Raw genomic sequence first — 21,355 nt, forward strand, 5'->3', positions numbered from 1 at the left:
GTCACAAATGGTGCCCCTCCTGTCATTTTTTTCTGGATCCGCCACTGACGTGACATCATTATATTCTGCAAAAGAACAACATATATGCATGCCCTACCAACCACTGCAGATCGTGAACGGTGAAAATAAAAAAAAAAGGAAAGGGGAGTGACAAAACAGTCGTCAGATTCTGCAGAAGTAGAATTTGTCACGTTATAAGCTCGCCATCTCTCATTATTCTGTGAAATAACCGCTTCCATAATAGGGTGTACCCGAGTTCCATGATTGCAATTAATGTTGGAACCCACCACAACTATATGGAGCGCTTCCAACCAACAATTAGATTGGCAAGTCCATCGGAGGCTTTGTGACTGCATCTTGGAGCCTTTTAATTAGGCCAACTTCACCCGTTCTGCTATTGCTGAGCGTTATTGGTGTGAGCAGCAAGTTAATTATAACCAATGTTCCAATATTGAAATTTTGACCGCGCACATTATGCTCGCCATCATTCCTGGTTGAAAGAGCTCAATATGGCTCCGGCATGTTCTAACATTAATCGCATCGTGGAACCCGCATAAACCTTATTACGCAGTTGGTTAATTCACAGCATGATGAAAGATGGCGAGCTTATAAAGCGGCAAATGTTCGTAGTTCTGCTTATGCAGTCTGACGGCTGATATTTTGTCTCTTCCCCCTTTTCTTCACGTTCACGATCTGCATTGGTTTATTGTAGCGCATGCCTATATGTTGCCCCTCTGCAGAATATAATGATATTGTATCTTACTACTTGCCTTGCCTTCGAAGTTGATAAAGGGGAACATTGCTACTTAATGTATATTTTGGACTTGTTCTTAGCGCTTTTAGTACTTTTATCTCTATATATTTCATTCATCATCATTATTAGACATTTTCAACCCACTGCAGGATGAAGGCCTCTCCAACAACTTTCCATTTCCTTCTGTTTTGTGCAATGGCGACCCATTTACTACCCACAAACTCACGAATTTCATCTAACCATCTCCGCCGTCGTATTCCAGGTTTTCTTCTAGCTCCTTTTCGGAGCTAGAAGAAAACCTGGAAGAAAAAACTTGTTATTTTCTTAGTCCACTGTCATCATGTCTTCGAGTTATGTGTCCTGCCCAAGACCATTTTAGTTCTTTAGTTTTGATAAGAATGTCCTTTACTTGAGTTTGCTGCCTAATCAATGTGTTTCTCTTCTTATCTAACAGTTTGATTCCAAATATAATTCGTTACATTATTCGCTGTGTAGTTCTCAGCTTCTCTTCCATTCTTTTGGTGAGTACCCAAGTTTCACTTCCATAAGTCATGGTGGAGAGTATACAGTGGTTCATTATTTTACTTTTCAGACTAACTGGGATATTGCTCCTCAGTATGTGACTATATTTTCTGAATACTACCCATCCAAAAGTTATTCTCCTCTTGACTTTCAGCAATTTATCATTATTACAGCTAATAACTGTCCCAAATAAGCATATGACTCTACCTTTTCAATTACTGCTCTTTCAATCATTATGTCCCTTTCTGTGGCATACTTGCTCATCATTACTTTTGTTTTAGCCATATTCATCTTTAGTCCAAAATCCTTACTAACTGTGCATAACTGATTAAGATTTTCCTCTAATTCTTTGGGATCGTGGCTTATGACCACAATGTCCTCTGTAAATCGTAAATGGTTTAGGTAATCTCCATTCACATTGACTCCTTTCTGCGACCAGTCTAATCTTCTGAAAGCTTCCTCAAGGGCAGCAGTAAACAGCTTCGGAGACATTTGGTCTCCTTTTAGAACTTCTTTTTCAATTTTAAATTTGCTACTGCCTTTGTCTAGTCTAATAAAGGACTTATATATTTTCTTCAAAATCATAATATATGGGGTATCTATGCCTTGTCTTTCCAGTGCTTGAAACGTTGCCTAATTCTGTATGGAATCAAATGCCTTTTCATAATCCAAAAATGCCAGGCAAGAAAAAGTGTGACGTCACTCCTTAGACGTCACACTTTTTCTAATGGATTTTTTGAAGAGCCTTGCCAGTTTTTGTGTCATGTCTCTTCCTCCCAATTTTAACAACTCTACAGTAACTTCATCATCCCCCGGGGTTTTCTGATTCTTCATTTTCTTCTGCTATTTGAATTATGCCTTCTCTGCTATTTATAAGTTTACCATTGCTATTCTTCAGTTTCAGTATCATTTGTCTTTCTGTATTACTGTTCACGGCTTCTTGTTTAAGTCCTTTGTTTTCCCTTAATGCTTGTTCTACTTTTCTGTGTTAAATCTTCTTATGTCTCTTCTGAGTCTCTTTCTAATGGCTTTGCATAACTCAGTATTCTCAATTTTCTCCTTATCAGTGTTTATCTTGCTCTTCATTTGTCGCCTTCGGTTAATCATGACAAGTGTTTCATGACTAATTTTTTCTTCTTTGGAATTCTTTTTACCTATAGGTTTCTTGGGCTTTATCACTTTCAGAAAGTTGTAATATTCCTCGTCGATATCTTGGTCTTGAGCAGTCTGCAGAAGCTCAAACTTGTTCTTAAGTTCCAGTACATACTGCTTTTTCTCCTCTTCTGTTATCTCAAAGACCTTCGTATTATTTACTCGAGTCAGTTTTTTCCTTTCTTTTCTTACATCTATATCAAGTGTGCATCTTACCATTCTGTGAGCACTTCCAACATTTACCTTATTCAGGACGGTAACATCATTCACGATATATCTTCTATTGAGGATGAAGTCGATTTCATTAGTTGTTAATCCATTTGGACTCTTCCATGTCCTCTTTCTGTTCACCCTTTTCTTGAAAAAAGGGTTTATTAATGACAATACTCGAGATTCTGAAAATTCCACAAGTCTTTCACCTCTTTCATTTCTTTCACCAATTCCAAAATTTCCTATAGTTCCCCTTTCTGCGCTGTTTTGTCTTTTTCCAACCTTAGCATTGAAGTTCCCCATAATGACAATGTAGTGGGTTCTGTGCTCATTTAGAAGACTCTCAATTTCCTGAGTATTAGTCTTGACACCCTTGGTGATGTACTTTTGAATTCCAAAATGTTTTTTTATATCTTTATGGACCAGAAAGCCAACTCCACCTTGGCTCCTTTCACTGTTTCCATTGGTGTACAGCAGATATAAACTTATAAGTGATCGTTTCTTCTTCTTGTTTCAGCCAAACCGATTATATTCCAATTCACATTTTCAGATTCCTTTTCCAGCTCTAATATCCTGTCTTCACCGATGAGCGATCTTACGTTGTAATAGGCCAAGTTCAGTTTCCATGCATGGCATCCTGGTCGTACCCAGAGATTCTTAGCACCCTCTGCTTCCACTCTGATCCTCTCGCTGCCGTAAGAGGGGGAATGAAAGCCGCTGGGGACCGAGGGCCATTTGTTTCGTCGTGCTGTCATGTGCTGGAGGATTTGGTCTTTTCCTCTTCACGCTCACCATGCGTCTTGGAGAGAACCATTCTACACGTTCGTTGCCACCTAAGTGACGTAACGGGGCTTACCATCGAGAAGATGTGCATGAGTGGATTTTAGGGAGGCAAGCCAACTGGACTTCTCCTAAATGTTCTGTAATAGAAAGATATTGGATCCAACAGTGTTTTAGACTGAGTGTTGTTCTTGTTGGGTTTAACGACACATAGGCTACTTGGGCCATATTGTGTCTTTCTAATGGTGAATATGAAATAAAAACTATATTTTATGATATATTCCTATCCGGTTTAGGAAAGTAAATAGTTCTTTTTTATTAAGATCATCTTCCAGAATCTGCTTTAAATTTATTATCTGCATATTAGTAATTGATTTAAAAGTGTCTAAGCGGATGTTTTGAAAATGGGGACAGTACACTAACAAATGGCGAATGGTCATACTTGACATGATGTACATTGGGGAGCGCTGTCATTAATTAATAGATACAGGTGAGCGAGATGATTATGCCCAATCCTCAGCCTTCCTAAAATTGTTTCTTCTCGTATGCATTTTTGGAAGCTGAAGAGCCACAGCTTTGGTTCTGGTTTTATTTGGTATAGTTTGTTTCCTGGATAACCTCTCCAGATTAGTGACCAGTTCTTGTAACATACTTTACGGATAATATGTTTATAATCAGTATATGGGGTTTGAAAAGTCTGAAAAAGAGTAGTATCTTGTTGTTTTCTGCAAGATCTGCTCTTTCATTTCCTGCTATCCCAGAATGATCTGGAATCCAGCAGAATGTCACAGTTTGGTTTGACTCATTACACACAAGTAATTTAGAATGTATTTGTTTTATTACAGGGTGAGAGGAGTTGGTATTACTATTTATGGCAGAGACAGCACTGAGCGAGTCAGTCTATATTAAGGCAGATGATATTAGAAGTTGAGTAATGTGACCTAGAGCGAAGTTAATAGCATAAAGCTCAGCAGTGAAGATACTGCATTCTACAGGTAATGAGGCAGAAGTGGTGAAAGATGGAAAATGACTGAGTGTCTGATAACACACAGAATACCTGTTCCCCTCGAAGCCCCATATTTCATTACTATTCATTACAGTATATTTCATTACTATTCTTAATAATTTTTCGTGCATTGTATTTTATGTTTACTGTATTTTAATAAAGTTTTATTTTATACTTTTGCGTTTCATCGGAAATGAAACGATTTGTTTCTGTATGATTATCCTCGACGTACAAGGCCTTTTTGCTAATGATGTGAATTTATGCTAATTTAGGTGATGCACACAAGTAAACAGTTCAGATACTGTTATCTTTGATATATAGGAAGGATTTCAATGATGAAAAGCGTTCCATGAAACTGGAAACGAGTTAAGCAATTTTGGATTTTTTTTCTGGAGTTGAATTATTATCAAAAAAAGTAAATTATTTAACAGGGTCATTATTACAGTTAGAGCCACTAAACAATTAACTTATTAACTATTTTTTTGATTATATTCTTCCAATGCGTTTTCTTTGTCTGAATTGTACAATAGTGTTCGTTGCCCAGATATGGCAAGTTTCACACAAGAGGAACCTTCAATGTAACCATCCTCTGAGTAAGCATCTTTCCAAAAAAGTTATTATAGAGACAAGAGGTTAATTGTAGGGGAGGGAAAAATAAATTAATAAGGACACTGGGAGGCTTTTCCCCAACTCAGCGCTACAACTCATAAATCACTTCAAAATTAACTACCATCAGTACCTAAATAGCACAATATATTAACAAGAAATATCCACAGACTGCTTATAAACAGTTCGTCCGATGGTGCTCTAAGCACATCAACGAAAGAAATGAACTAGTTAAAACTCGAAACAGCAAATAATAAAGTCCACTATCCACAAATCAATTTATCGAGACTAGACTCCATGCCACCTTAAATAACCGTTTCGTACATAACTTATTGACCCTAGCTTTTAGGGTCATGCTTTTGATGATCTTCTTCACCACAAATAGCAAAATGAATGGGGAGCAGTAATCCCAGATTAACATATCAAGTTGTGTGGTACTGTACTTACGACAATGTAAAATGAAAAAGATCTGGGGATAATTGCAGTCAGATAAGAAGTTCTCTGAGCAGTGCCACGACAGCTCATGGGGTTTTGTCAATGATATACAGGAATTTTGCCAGCAGGGAAGGGGCGGGGAGGGGATTATAAGGCAATGGTGTCCAACCTACGGCCCGCGAATAATTTTTATAAGGCCAGCGCGGAAAGTCCACGGGCTCAAAAGCGTAAATATCAGACCCAGTTCTGGTCTTAATAATAACTTTGATCCTTAGGGGAATGAATTTGACCAATTTATTATCGGATGCAGCTAATATTTTGCTACACTCCTCCTTTAATGCAATCGTCACTTGTACAGTCAAAAAAGTCGGGTTAGCTGCGCCATTGTTCAGCACTTTACTTTAACACAAATATATTCCACAATCATTCATTCCATTATTGTATTGTGTTTAGGCAGTTTCAGCCAAACTGTTGCAACTCTTCCATCTATCGTACAGATAATATACACCATTCTACTATAATATACTCCCTCTCCCTGTTTTTGTACAATCACAGGGTGGGAAGCGATCCACATTAGGCAGTCATTTGCGTCAACTTCATACCCCAACAGGGAATAGAAAGACTCCTCAACACAACACCAGAATAGATACATTTTGAAGTGTCCAAGTATAGGTTAGTCTAAATCCAGGTTATCAGAAATTGTTAGCTCATTTCAAAGTCCTCAGCTTCACCACCGTCAAACAAGGAGACCAATTAAGTTGTTTTCTGCGATATGATATGGGGAACCAATTTAAACCATAGAATCACGCAAAAAAAAAAAAAAAATTCCAACACTAATATGAGCATCAATGTAGCATTTTTTAAAGAGATGCTCCACATAATTTTGCTCATTACTCTACGCCAGAGAGGTTAGTCTCGTAACGTCTTTCCTCCCAGAGTTGGATTGAATTGTTTAGATTATGCGCCGAAACAAATAATGCTAGAAGTGCCAGTAGATTATTCTGAAAGTTGAGTGCTATTTCATGATGTATTCCTGTTTTACGGGGCGGTTTTAACTCCTTAGTTTCCGGGAGAAAAGAACATGCACTCCTCAACACGACCGACCAAATGAATTAGGCGTAAAAAATCCCAAACAATTTCCTCCTGAATCATAAAAAAAACAAAAAACCAACACATCCATAAAGAAAAAGAAAAAAGAGGAGCCTGTCACACTGTCTTTATGTCTGGACGGCTATTGTGGTAGACCGTGCCGGATCTGTTTCACAGAAATACCATAGTGTGACTTATACATCATTCTACTCTAATATACTCCCTCTCCCTGTTATCGGAGGATGCATTTTTAAGGATTCAGTCATTTCAGTAAAAACTCCAGTTGCAAGAAGCAACCCCATTCTACTCATTCTAAACTTCATGAATGGAACGATAGGTTGGGGTAAGCAGCGTTCAATCAGGATTCCACAAACGTATGCGGGGTTTAAAAAAGCGCGCAGTATAAACTGGTTTTCCAAAGGAGTTCTTTCCAGAGTCAAATAATCATTGAAACACCATTCCAAGCGACATTTACCATTACGTTGGACTCGTGAGTTCATTCTCTTCCGTGTAAACTAAAGTCATATAGCTTTCCATATGGAGGTGCTTACAGCTACTCTTGTCAGTGCACATATCTGTGATCGAAATGTCTGCAGACACAGTCGTTCTTTTCAGGAATCATTTATCCCACTCTAAGGTATATTTTTGCCTATCTTCCTTGGCTGTATTATTATCCCTTTTCTTTTATCTTTTCGGAATACCTGCAACGTCTGCGTTGAGAATGTTCAAAAGGATTACAGCAGCACGCAAATGTAAAATGGCTGATTATGGTGACCTTTTCAACTTCATACTTTACTCGCTGCTACAGTACTAGCTTTTACTGATAATTCTGTTTGTTCTCTGATATTTTCCCAACTGCTCCTATTTTATGTAATTTTTTTCCAATAGCTGCAGTGTTGGATCAACTAGTAACCATCTACAAATATTTAAGAAAAAAATCTGCTCAGGATTAAAAGATGCACTTTATCGCTAAAACCCAGTACAAGAGCAATTCAAAAAATCAGTAAGGAGGGAAGGAACAGAAAGAAGCTTTTGTGTCAAAAAAAAAAGATTAAGAAGTGCGTTTTCAAATGGTAGCTATGATAAAAGCCAGTTCGGACACAAGTGATAGCTAGTCTGCTGGGAAAGAGAATGCCATGGCAAGTGTATGTATTGCTTTTTTGATATTTTCTGATGTCAAGAGGGAATCACGTGGGTAAAATACAGTTAGGACTTGAAGGGGATCCAAAATCCTACTAAAAAATCTTGAATTTTTAAAAAATGTAAAAAATGTAAATTCCGCTCAAAAATAACCAAATTAACAATTTTTTCTGATATGTGTAAATGAAATATGCTACGCATTACAACCAGTAGCCAGGGTTGCTTGTTTGAAAGTGCATGATGATAATATACATTGAGAGGCTACCTTATTAGGCAAACTACCTAATACCAAGTAGGCCCTTTTTTATCCCTCAGAAAAAAAAGCCATAATTCTTCATGGCATGGTATGAACGAGGTGTCCATATTGATTCAATTGCTTTCCACAGTTGTTGGAAATTAGGTGGTTGTTTATTTAACTTCATTTCGAAGAGCTCGTTTCACCTCATCCCACAGCCGCTCAATTGAACTCTGACATCTGGTGAGTGGGGAAGTCATCGCAATACGCTGAATTACCTTTCATATAGAAACGCTGCGGCCACGAAGGGCTACGCTAGGTCGGAAACAATTTTCTAGTAGCATGTGATATACAGATGTTCCGCTGGTCTCAAAGGTTCAATATGACCACGAAAAACACTCCCCACACCATTATATCGCCACCAGCAGCATGCACTGTTAACACCTCGCAGAACAGATCCATGACTCATGCTGTTTCTATCATATTCAGGTCCTCCCATCAGCGCGAAAGAGAAAAATCTGAAATTTATCAGATAACTTTTTTCTGATCCTCCATCATTGGTGTTCCTGAGTCCAATGCAACTGTACCTTTTTATTTTTCGCTGACAAAAGTGGAATTCAGCTCGGTCATCGTCTGCGGCACTTCATTCGTGACAAGCTACGATGAGTTGTGCGTTCTGAAATGTCTCTTTCTTTACCACTGTTGTAATGAGTTGTTATATTGCAATCAAATCAAGGATCGCTGTTAGCTGGATGCTATTTGGTTACTGGACCCGTCTTGATAGACCCGAAAGAGCCGTACGCGAAAACCCCAGTACGGTTGCAGTTTCCGAGATGCTGCAACCTGTGTATCTAATGCTGACTAGCATGCCAAGCTCAAAGTTATTTTAATTTTTTTTGTCTTGCCCATTCTCATTCGAGAGTCACACCGAAGGAACATTCCATTTCATGAAAACGGTAAGTGTAGGCTTCCTAATAAAGGAGCCACTCACTACTTGTAGTACACTTAGATAGTTAGAAATCATTGTAAATGTAAACTCTTATTATCCTATACGGCCAAATCTCAAATATAAACAGTAAAAAAGAAGTATACACAGACAACTGCAAGGTGTGAAATGCAAATTTAAATTATTATTTTCTTCAACATATAGATTAAATATCATATATATTATGTATTTAGATCAGTAAATCAATTAAAAATCTATGGCACTTTTTTATACTAAGATATTATATCTGTTCAACATGTCAATCATCACATGAGAGTTTTAAATGCATGTTGCATATGCTACTATATGGACTTTCAAAGAACCTTGTCCACTTACAGTATCTGTGATTTAACTCTGAGTCTTTCTGAAGGTCTTCCATGAATAATGTACTGATTAAATACAGTTTATATCTCAGCCTAAAATGGTTTCAGCAGGGCCGATGGAAGAGAGTGAACTCGAAGAATTCTGCCATCCATGGCAATGGCTCTCCCTAGCCAGTATATCTATCTTTGAGGAAACACGCCATCCAATGACTGCGAAAATCTGCAGATTGCGTTTGGCACATCACCTTGGTGAAACTTCACCTTTCCACTTTATTATATGATATAAGTGGCAAAAGTTGATGGTCGAACTATTCAGGATAATTTCCTAAAGTCATCTTCCTTTTCTATATTGAAGTGATTTCCTTCTCAACATGCAGAAGAAACTGTCTCTACTATATAGAAGAGGTTGTCTTCTACACATTCTGGACGTTTCCAAAATTAAACATTAATGCTCTGCTATACCGTTGTTGTTTCTCCTCAGATACACGTCATCATCAGAGAACACTGTCTGTTGATAATTCTGTCAATTGAGGATCTGACGTAGTCGAGTGGTCAGGAGCATGAGTACAGTATCACGCGTTCTTTGAGTGGAGCGGGGTTCAAGCCCGTGACTGCTGAACATGATTAAATTTTGTATTGATGATTTATTGTAAACTCCACTGACCTGGTGGTCGTGCCGGAGTAATAAACAAGAACATGTTACCATTTCTAACTGCAGACTCAACGAAGCAGCTAGGAATCATTATGTTGCAAAAAATGAATACGAATTCCCTATTAATGTAAGAAAATGAAGGGCATTGCAATAATAAACGTGATAAGAACAAGGTTTACTTTTTCAGAGAATCCATTTCACGCAGTTAATATTCCGTTCCTAAGCAAATGTCGTGAGGAAAGTATGCAGATCTGCAATAACTGATCTCCAAACTATTGCAGTATATTCATCAGCAGTTAGTTTCTGAAGGCCGTTGGACTGACTGGTGATTTGGAAACGGTAATCTGAAATATGGATTGTGTGAGATGTCTTCTATAAAGAAACCTCTCTCGATACACCTTTGGAACATTTTGGAGAATTCTTTGAACCACGTACAGTATAACAGACTCTGTATACAAGTTCTTGAGACGAATACTTAGTTATTATAGAGAGAGAAAGTCTCTCAAAGAAGTGACAGCAACTGCATCTTATTATCGGAGTAATCAAGTAATGTATTACTACTGCATTGGAACCATCCAAAGAAAGTTCTAGAAATACGAAATAGATCTGTTAAAAACCATGTCAGATTTGGCAATTGTGAATTACCCTTCGAGGTATTACGTCATCCATGGAGTTATCATTTATTCTTTATTCTGTGATAAAACATAAATAAAATTCGTGTGATCGCCAGTAAAAATAACTCATAGCTCTAATTCTAAATAATTTAAGTTTATTATGATGCTGGTCTGAATAATTCACTGTATACCTTTTCTTTTCATTTATCAGAATTCTGTCGTTAACTTATTCAGTAGATAAAAGTACATTGATAATACAATTTAAATGCTAAGCCTAGTTTAGATAGAGGCGAAAGTAATGTGATATTTATCTTTCGTCTGTGGTAAAATTAGGCTTAGCATGATAAATGACATTTTAAATAATGGATGAAAGAGTAAAGAGTAAAATAACGGAAATAAATAAATATTACAATAAACATGCCTCTCTTCTACTGCTAGGAAATAAAATAAAAGTGAAAACAAAAAAGGGAGAGCTGAAGCAAAAGGGATAGCCCCCTACCACCCACCTTCACTGCACAAGCTTCCCCGCAATAATCAAACACATAGCTGAATGGTCCAGTACTCTGGGTTAGCGATGCCAGGTTGTGCATCTGGAACAGGGAAGAGAGAGAGGGACAGTGCTAAAATTATTTTTCTTTCAAACCGTTTGTCAATGTATTTGTGAAATAACAAGTCATTCGTGTAAATGTTTGGTAAGTGATATAAATAAATTTTGACAAAATAATTACTTTTAATATCAAAATTCCCGATAGAAATTTAGTTCAAGGATTTTAAATTCCTTAAACTGACGAAAGAATATTATATTTAGTAATTTCAAGTTTAATCGCGAAGTTGTTACATAACAATGTATTGATATATTTATAATTGCAGATTTTATAAATTCATTTGGTATAACAAGCAATACAGACCTAACGTTGTTAGGCCTACCTGAAGTTTGTCAGCAAATATAAAATGATGTACAAGTGTCAGTTAAGGATACCAACTGATGATCAATAAACACTAATCACACACAGAGAATAAAACACCAAAAAGACAAATATATACCATACAATGTCCCCCTCTTGCCCTGAGCCATTTGCCAAAACAAAACAAAACGCATTCAAAACTAAAGAAACAATCTTGCGCTTATATTAGGGGCAACCAATTACAAAATTCAAGACAAAACAAAGGAAGCTGTGGTGAATATACAAACAACATGGTGCACAACGGAGGTAATAAACACACAGGTGATTACACTTATTATAATATATGTGACGGGACCAGAATAACACAAAAAATCGTGTTAGTTTACCTGGCAAGCTATTTACTTTCGTCGCCAGTCAGGAATAGCCATGTCGACACACCGAAGCTGGAACGAATTATTAGAAGTACTCTCGTCCTACATAAACTTCGCCCAGTGTAAATATTTACCAGCAAGGTAAAAATGCTAAAATCTAAATATGGTAAACGAAATTAAGATGTTTTAAATAATCAGGGCGATCATTTTATTACGCCGTGAATATTTCTTTTTAAAATAGGAAAATATAAAAAATAACTCTAAAAATATTAGATCTCAGTAAACATATAAGGGAAAAAAATGTGACCCAGGGCATATAAAATTAAAGCAAGGTATTATTAGTTGGGGGATTCGTATAAAACTTTTTTTTTTTTTACGAGAAATACAAGATATATAAATTACAGCAATAAATCTATAAAATAAACTAGTAGGTCGGACAAGAAATCCATTTTACTTCTTGGCTACCGCCGACCCCTATATATTAAAAGCACCATAAAATAAGATAAAACAAAAATAAAAATTGCGACACAAATAGCTGAATATAATATACAAGCATGGTGATCCGAATTAATTCATTTATTACTGAACCTCGTTTATACTTGAACTAATGGGATACGTTCCTTCTCCTATGTCTTTCAAAACAGTTCCATTCCCCAACTAACAAGTATACAATTCTTAACAGAGCTACAAATATTGCAAAGGATTCTCATAGTCTCGTTCTATAAATGGCTTTAATAATTTTGTTAGCGTATAAATATAGGGTGGATATAATTAAATGTGCCTAGTGAAGGCTGGAGACAAAAAATAATGGATAATGAATGATCCGAAATCTCGAATATATTAATATATTCGAGATTTCGGATAATTAAAACCAGTAAGTGAAGAAACTTTTGCTGAAACGAATTGGAAACAACTACCCTGAAGTGGCACCAGGGCGAAAATTGGGTTGCATTCCATATGTAAATACGTTGAGCATAATGTCATTAATATGTATGCCAGGTATGAGGAGTCTGTAAAAAGCATGCGAACGCAGCAGCCAGTTAAAGCTGATATGGTACGAAGTCTGATGATCAGCAACATTCCAGATAAGATTCTTAAATTCCTCTTGAAAGGAGTAGAGTAAAGAGATTCCTTTTGTCATATATTGTGCAATGTGACGAAGTTTAAATGAAAATCGAAAAGGTACGTGGTACATACTATCAGATTGTAACTAGTTAGAGAGGATGCTGTCGAAGTAGTCAGTGTTGCTGTAACAGAGGATTCAACAAGAAATCGGTATTTATTATTTAAATAGCTCAATTTTGCAGCAGCTCACAGTACCATGGTGAATTTTTCACAAGGTGCTCGGAACCATAATGTATCTGTAAAAAATTCATATGGTGAAACAGCTGATAGCAAGAAACACACCATCGTAACAGTTTCTGTTTCCATGTAGATTGGTGAAATGTGTCTACAGAACATTACGGTTGGACGAAGAGCATTTATAACAAAATGGCTCAAACAATACACAAAACCGTTGGATACAGATTAGGTCAACTCCACGTGATGGCTGTGAAATACCACTTCAGTATTCATATATTACTATACGGTGTTTCCAGCTAATATTATGATTGTAGCATTCTTTTTCGAATGTATTAAACTTCATATTAGGGTGAATGCATTGTCAACTGCTCGTCGACCTAGTCCTCATTTGCTATTAGTCAGCACGACACCTGACTGTATGTTTGTTGAGATCTACATTCGATTCACGTTGACGCTTGAGGAAAGTTTTGAGGCCACTTCAATCGAGGCTGTATTTAGACGATCTCAGGTGGGAATAGTCTCCCTCTGTGAGTTATTCCAGATTTTTCAGCTTCCACAAGATGAAAATTAGTCAGCGAATGCACGCTTCTATTCACAAAATAAATTATAAGGATATGAACGATAAACTCTGATGCAGTAAAAATAATAATTTTATTTTTAATATGTTTTCGTCGACCATGTTATTTTTGTCCTTCAAGAATGTAGAAGAGAGTACCAACTGCATTCCTTGTCCAGCGATATGAACAACATCATTACACGAAATTTCTCAAATGCTAGGCCAAAACTTTTTCATGGCCTCAATCCATGAGAATTTTTGTTTCAGAAATATCAAAATGGCGAACTGTTGGAAAATCATCCACACTCTGGCTGGTATAAAGGAGGACCTAACAAAACATGCCGACGATATAGCAGCATACCAAAATGCACTTGTTTATCCCCAGAACGCTGATAGCCACAATGATCACCGCTTATATAACGCACCACTTCTTGTAGTTTAATATGGTGCTACTTTCAGTTCAACGTAATCACCTGTAGGCAGCGTATATTACAATTTACACCCTGGAGCCATATCATACAAACTTTTTTGTGCCATTCTTTTCTTCATGGTGTGGATTACATTCGTTCAAAGTTCCAACGCTGTCCTATTATCCATTTTCTGTTGCTGACCTTTAATACGGCAAAATTTAATTACAACCATCCTGTATTTTAATCAAATTTATTTCATTATGAAATTCTTTTACTTAAGGAAACAAGAAAGTAGAAAGTGTATTTTCTCCTTTCATCTACTTACGCTCATTCGCTGTTACCGTTTTTGTGCCAGCTGAAATACTGTTCTGGAGATCACGATCCGTTTTGATATGTTTATAAAATAATACTAATTCGCACTACGTCGGTTACCTCTTCATAGTCGGAGTTGGTAACTCAATATAACCTATAATATATATTTTGAAGGCTTTAAAGATTATATTTGAATGTTAGATTTTACTCTAATGATTGATTAAATTTTTATTTTTTGTAAGCACTCTTAAATTAGAATTAAATTTATCTTCGATCAAATTGGCCAATATTCATGAAATTGTTAAGTACAGCAGCAAAAGACAGGATTGGGTTTATAAATTTGTGTATCGTAGAGAAAATATCTGTGCGCGCGGCCTTAGAGAACGATATCGGGGGAAATATATCAAATAATTAATAATTTGCGAATGCTACTAAATTACGAGACCCGTATTGATTTGCCTAGATTTAAGTTCGCCCTATTTGAAGATTATATATATTAAACGCATTTTATGTGTTAAGGCCAGACGTAGCCAAGCAGTCAAATTGAAAGTACAATATTTTACGCTTTCGAGTTGACCGTAGTTCAAATGCATGTAACCATAAAATAAAATTAATGATAATAGTCACTGTAAAATGAGTAGTTGTAAAGTATTCTGATCTATTTGGTTGTGTCACAATAAATAATTTTATTTTTTAATTTCAAAGATCAGATATAACGCTTCTAACATTTAATTAAACCGATCGTAACGACGTCTGGCCTAAGGAAATGACAACGCTTATAATATAACAGCGTGACATACTTAAATGCATGTAATATAGACTGAGTGTATATTAAATGCATTTAAGAATATAAATTTATATTCTTAAGAACATTTAAGAATATAAATTCCTCCACGTATCCATTAACCGCGGACCAGTACACAATGGAGGCAGGGTAAAATGCAGTGGTCTGTTCACCAATTATTAGATGAGATGGCACGAAAGAGGATCAGTCCTTTTGTGCACGTGATCCGCAGTTAATGGATACGTGGAGGAAATGTTAACTTACTGTCAAACACAAGCCCCAATAATTTTGTCTCGGGTGCTACTGGAATAATTGTTTGTACGAGCTTTAATTCTGGTTTAAGGTGAAGGTTCCGTTTGCGACCAAAGTGGACGCAAATGGTCTTCTGAAGTGAGAACCTGAAACCATTGGCCATGTCCCAAGGATTAACATGATCAATAACGTGCTGCAATTGTGTTTTGACAACTCTCATGTTGCACGACTGTGAAAAGATGCTAAAGTCATCAACGAAGAGGGCGCTATTTACAGTTGGAGGAAATTGTTCAGTAATAGAATTAACTTTGATAGCAAAAAAGCATAACACTTACGAGTTGATCCTTCAGGGTTCCCTCCTCTTGGCAAAAAGGTTGATAGGGAATGGTCCCCACACGAACTTGGAAAGAGCGGTTCAGTAATTTTTTTTACTGAAAAAGACCAGATAACCCCGGATACCAAGATTGTAGATATCGTTTAAAATTCCAAATCTCAAATCTGTGTCGTACGCTTTTTCCATATCAAATAAAATCAACACTAGGCCCTAGCGTTTGCGGAAAGCATCTCGAATAGATGTTTCCAATCTTATTATATGGTCGAGTGTTGACCTGTTCCTTTGGAAACCACATTTTACTTCGGAAAAGGAGTCATTTGTTGCTAAATGCCACATGAGATGGGTATAGACCTTCCTTTCCAGGATCTTGCACGAGCAGCGTGTCAGAGCAACTGGGCGGTAATTTGTCAGAAATTTTGGATCCTTTCCAGACTTAGGAAAGGCAAGCAAGGTTGCCTTATGCTGTACGTCCGGACAGTGGTTTTCAAGATAGATTCTGTTGAATAACAGAGTAGCTGATCCATAGATTCCGATGAAAGATGCTTTAATATCTCACAATTCGTAATAAACTAAACTGAAAGATGCTTTAACATCTCATAATGGTCATCTGGCCCGACGGCACTCGCTTGGGAAAGAGATAGTACCGCTTTTACTACCCATTCTGTGAAAGCCTGATTGTATGCCTACCAGTTATTTGAAGATAACTTCAAATGCTGCTTTTCAGCTTTTAGTTTGAGGATCAGAAATTCAGGGGGATAAGATGTTTCAGCAGACACTTTGGCAATGTCTTCCCTAGAGTGTTGGCAACTGCTGGTTGGTTGGTTTGGATTTTATTGACGCATTAGCAACTAAGGCTATAATGCGCCAAGACCAGGTCATATATAAAAATTTAAGCTTTCAGTGACCTAATTAGTTAGGTAACCATGTCAAAATATATATACTTCGCCTGGTGGGGCATGGCTTACGGACCACCTGGGGTTGGCTTCCCTATCGACCCCATACTTCTGTCTTTCCCCCAGTCTTCATTCTCTTCCCCCTACTCTGACTAATACGCCAGCTTAAACCCCACACAACTAATCAAAATTAGCGATTTCTAAATTGAAACCTGAACCACATTAACCTCTCTCTCTCTCCTGGCTTTTTCTAAACTTAAGTGTCCCCCGTTTTTTTTTTAGGTCCTAGCCACCGAAATCTCAGAAAATTAGGTGGCAGGATCTGCCAGAGTATATATAAGCTACTGGGTTCCTGGTCTGCCTCCACGGGGCGTAAGTGGAGCAAAGTTGGGCCCCAACTGAGATTCAGCGGCTAAACGACCAGAAGAACAACAGTACACGACATTAACGATCCAAGACCCACACACTTTTAAATCTCTGGCATTTACAGCGTACTGTAACACACCACAATGTAAACTACACGAAGATGGGGGAAACCCCTGGTGCCGCTTGACCCTAAACATACTTACACTTTGTCAAGATATATAATAAGAAAGGTATAAAAAGTATAAAAGATAAACCTATAAAGAAATAACAATAAAAGGTAAATTTTAAATACGAGTAAAAATGTTTACTGATTTTAAATAGCTAAAAACAGCAGACATGGTCATTGTCCGATAAAATCTGACTGAGTGTATAAGGCTCAGCAAGATGACTAAAAGCCGGAAAATATAAATCACGTTCGTGTCTAAAATGTGGCACTCGGTTAAAATATGACGAATACTTAAAATGGTGCCACATTTCTCGCACATAGGACAGTCATCTGCCCTCAGCAGAAATGCATGTGTAAGATGACTGTGTCCTATGCGGAGGCGAGCTAGAACAACTTCTCCGCAGTTCCTGCGCAGACTAGACTGCCAGTGTCAGATTACAGGCTTTATCTGATAGAGCTTGTTTGTGACTTGCTCATGCCAAGATTGTTGCCATTGGGAGAGTAATTTAGCGTGTATTAGCTACTCGTAGTCTGTATAGGGGACTAACAGGCAATGAGTGCTGTGGGGTTCTGGTGATCTGGCCGCGGCATCTCTCAGTTCATTACCCCCATCCCAATGTGGCTTGGGATCCAGCAGAAACGGATGTCAAATGAACACTCAATCAGAGTAAGTAGCGTCTGCTGAATTCGGGTAGCCTGAAGTGTACTTAAAGTCAGTGTACACTATATATATCTTTGGTGCTTACGAGTTTTAATATAGTCCAAGGCTAGCTCTACGGGTTTTAATGTAGTCCAAGGCTAGCTCTACGAGTTTTAATGTAGTCCAAGGCTAGCTCTATAGCATACAGCTCAGCTGTATATATGCTGCATTCGTGGGGAATCTTCCCAGATACAGTACTATCTGGAAAGACAGCAGCAGATCCGACAGACAACTCTAACTTCGAGCCATCAGTGAACACAGGTGACTGGGCAACATTGTCTACCTTGATATTGAGCTCTCTGAGCATATCTTGGACATGGATGATAAAGGATCGGTTAGCAGTCTGACGGGTTTTATAAAGAGTTTCCCATCGTGGCTCAAAAACGGAAGTCCACGTTGGGTTGTTTGGCAGTGATTTTAGTTTAAATGTATATTTTAGGGACAATTTCTTTCGTCGGAGCAATAGTGGTGGTTCACCTGCTTCGACGTATAAACTCTGGACAGGGAATGTTCTGAATGCTCCAGTAGCAGTATGCATGGTTTGGTGGTGAAGTGGGTCTATCCACAGTAGTACGCTATTTCTAGCCGATGCGTACACTTGGGACACTTAGTCTAATTTTGAACGAACAAGCGCACGATAAAGGCGGAGTAAAATGCATCGGTCTACCCCCCCCCCCCCCACCCCATTTATTTGAGGCGATGGCGTGAAGGAGATTCAATCCCTTCGTGCACTTGTTTCGCAGTTGACGGATATGTTAAAAATGTCAACTTCTTATCGAATGTGAGACCCAAGAATTTTGTCTCAGGCGCTACTGGAACGACGTGTTGTCCGAGTTTGAGTTTTGGTTCAGGGTGAAAGTTCCGTTTGTGACAAAAGTGTATGCAGGCGGTCTGTTGAGGCGACAGCCTGAAACCATTAGTCATTGCCCAAGATTTGATATGGTCAACGGCATGCTGCAATTGGCGTTCAATAACCCTCATGTTGCATGACTGACAAAAGACGGTAAAGTCGTCAACGAAGAGGGCGCTGTTTACAGTCGGAGGAAGTTGTTCAGAAATAGAATTAACTTTGATAGCGAAAAGCGTAACGCTTAACACTGACCCTTGGGGGACTCCTGCCTCTTGACAAAAAGACTGAGAAAAAACAGAGCCGACACGAACTTGGAATGACCGGTTCAATAAGAAATTTTTAATGAAGAGGGCTAGATGGCCCTTCAGAGTCAGATCATTGATATCCTTTAAAATTACAAATCTCCAAGCTGTGTCATACGCTTTTTCGATATCAAAGAAAATTGACACCAGGTGTTCGTGTTTAAGGAAAGCATCTCGAATAGAGGTTTCCAGTCTTATAAGATGATCAAGTGCTGACCTGTTCCTTCATTAACCACATTGAACTTTGGAAAGGAGGTCATTCGCTTCCAAATACCACATGAGAAAGGAATTCACCATCCTTTCCAGGATCTTGCACAAGCAGCTTGTCAGAGCAATTGGACGGTAATTACTCGGAAATTTCGGATCTTTTCCTGGCTTTGGGAAGGCAAGCACGATTGCCTTATGCCAGGAGTCCGGAAATTTATCTTCATGATAAACTCTGTTTTACAAACAGAGCAACTGATCCAGAGATTCAGATGAAAGATGTTTAATCATTTCATAATGGATGTCATCTGGCCCTACGGCACTCGCCTGGGACAGTGATAGTGCCGCTTTCATTTCTTATTCTGTGAAGGGTTAGCATTAGTAGAGGCATACGATGTAAGAAAGCAAGCTTATGCAGCATCAGCCAAAAAAAAACCGCTCCCATTTCACCCCTCCTTTCATTCCAAATAACTGTCCAGCTCAGCCTTAAATTTATTTAGGCTATCAACTTCCACAACAAAAGATGGAGGTCTGTTCCACCAATCAAATATCCGCTGGCTAAGGCAAAATTTCGCACATCTATCCTACAACTGTCTTTCCTCAATTTGAATTTATACACCTTCAGGCGATTATTCTGAGCAAGAGGAAGAATCTCATCAGCATTGAGCATGCTAAAACCATTCAAGGCTTTATACAACTCAATCTGATCACGTCGCAGGTGCCTAGTCTCCAAACACTGTAATCTGCAAAACGTAAGCCTTTCTTCGTAAGAGAAACCCTTCGTCCATTTACTAATCTTGTTGCCCTTCTCTGTACTCGTTTCAACAGCTCTACATCTTTCTTAAAATGAGGCCTCCAGACCTGTATACAGTACTCAAGGTGTGGCCTGACCACTTCCTTATACAAGGAGATAATCACCTCCTTATCCCTGCTAGAAAAGTTCTTGTATATCATTGACAAGGCACCATGAGCTACTCTTGCTGCCGTTGTTGTTATTTGGTTTTTAGGAGCATTAACAACTAAGGCCATATTGCTCCGGAGATATGCGGTGGTCATTTCCTGACCTTTCCGCATCCTCCGTATTTGGTAGTCACGGGCTCGAACCAAAGTCTAATCAAGAAGCGTGTGCTACGTACTGCTGCTCCTGTCCACCTGGCTACGGAGGAGCCGGCTACTCTTGCAGACCGTCTGCACTGCTCAGAAAACTTTATATCTGCCTGCACAATTACCCCCAGGTCCTTTTTATTCTCTACCACTGTCAGTGTCGTTAGTGTAGTACCTTTCACTTTCACTGTCAGTGTAATACCACAGAGTTGAAACGTTACTGTGGGGTGACTGATTTCCAGGCGTCTCCGTAGCCAGGTGGGAAGGAGCAGCAGTGCGTAGCACACGCTTCTTGATTAGACCGGGGTTCGAGCCCGTCACCACCAAATACGGAGGATGCGGAAAGGTCAAGGGAATGACCACCGCATATTCCCGGAGCAATATGGCCTTAGTTGCTAATGCTCCTAAAAACCAAATAACAACAACAAATAACGACTGATTTCCATATGTAGTACTTTACATTTGTCAATGTTAAACTTCATTTGCCACCTCTCAGCCCATCTGATCAACTTTTCTAGATCCTGTTGCAGCAGCGTACGTTCATTAGTGTCCTTAACAACCCTGCCAACTTTCGTATCGTCTGCAAACTTGGACATTAAGCCTGATATACCATCATCAATCATTTATAAATACAAGAAACAACAATGGACCCAACACTGAACCCTGAGGGACTCCAGGGTTCAGTGTTGGGTCTAATAACATTAATCCACGAACAGCAGTGTCCATTGATTACAACTCTGTCTTCTTCCACTCAACCATCCCTTGATCCAAAGCAGCAATTTGCCTGCAATGCCACACTGCTCCAATTTGTGCAGCAGTCTTTCATGCGCAACAGTATCAAAAGCCTTTCTAAGATCCATATATACAGGGTGTCTCAAAAATACACGGCATGACTTCAGGAATGAGTTCCTCATATGTTCACAATAAAAATATTTTATATCAACATAGTTCCGGAAATGCTTGGTTCCCGAGTTACTAACCGGAATGTCTTATCTCCCGCAAGTGATTTTCTTCATCACAAGGTACTGACAGAATCTGGTG

At 38.3% G+C, this 21,355-nt stretch overlaps 1 protein-coding gene across 5 annotated transcripts in view; it reads right to left on the minus strand.

Moving 5' to 3' along the window:
* The window catches only part of Ih (hyperpolarization activated cyclic nucleotide gated potassium channel Ih), a 998,432-nt gene that overhangs the window by 212,672 nt on the left and 764,405 nt on the right, over positions 1 to 21,355 (minus strand). For 4 of the 5 annotated variants that reach the window (XM_090389196.1, XM_090389207.1, XM_090389217.1 and 1 more), the window contains one exon: positions 11,010 to 11,093. The exons of the other annotated variant lie outside the window; for it this stretch is intronic. In XM_090389196.1, the coding sequence (XP_090245322.1) occupies positions 11,010 to 11,093 (84 nt within the window). The remainder of the gene's footprint in view (positions 1 to 11,009; positions 11,094 to 21,355) is intronic. 5 annotated transcript variants of the gene reach the window in all.

This window comes from Mastigoproctus giganteus, chromosome 2 (genome assembly GCF_048544385.1).
Source record: "Mastigoproctus giganteus isolate SK-2022 chromosome 2, ASM4854438v1, whole genome shotgun sequence".
In the NCBI taxonomy this organism is placed as follows: Eukaryota; Metazoa; Arthropoda; class Arachnida; order Uropygi; family Thelyphonidae; genus Mastigoproctus; species Mastigoproctus giganteus.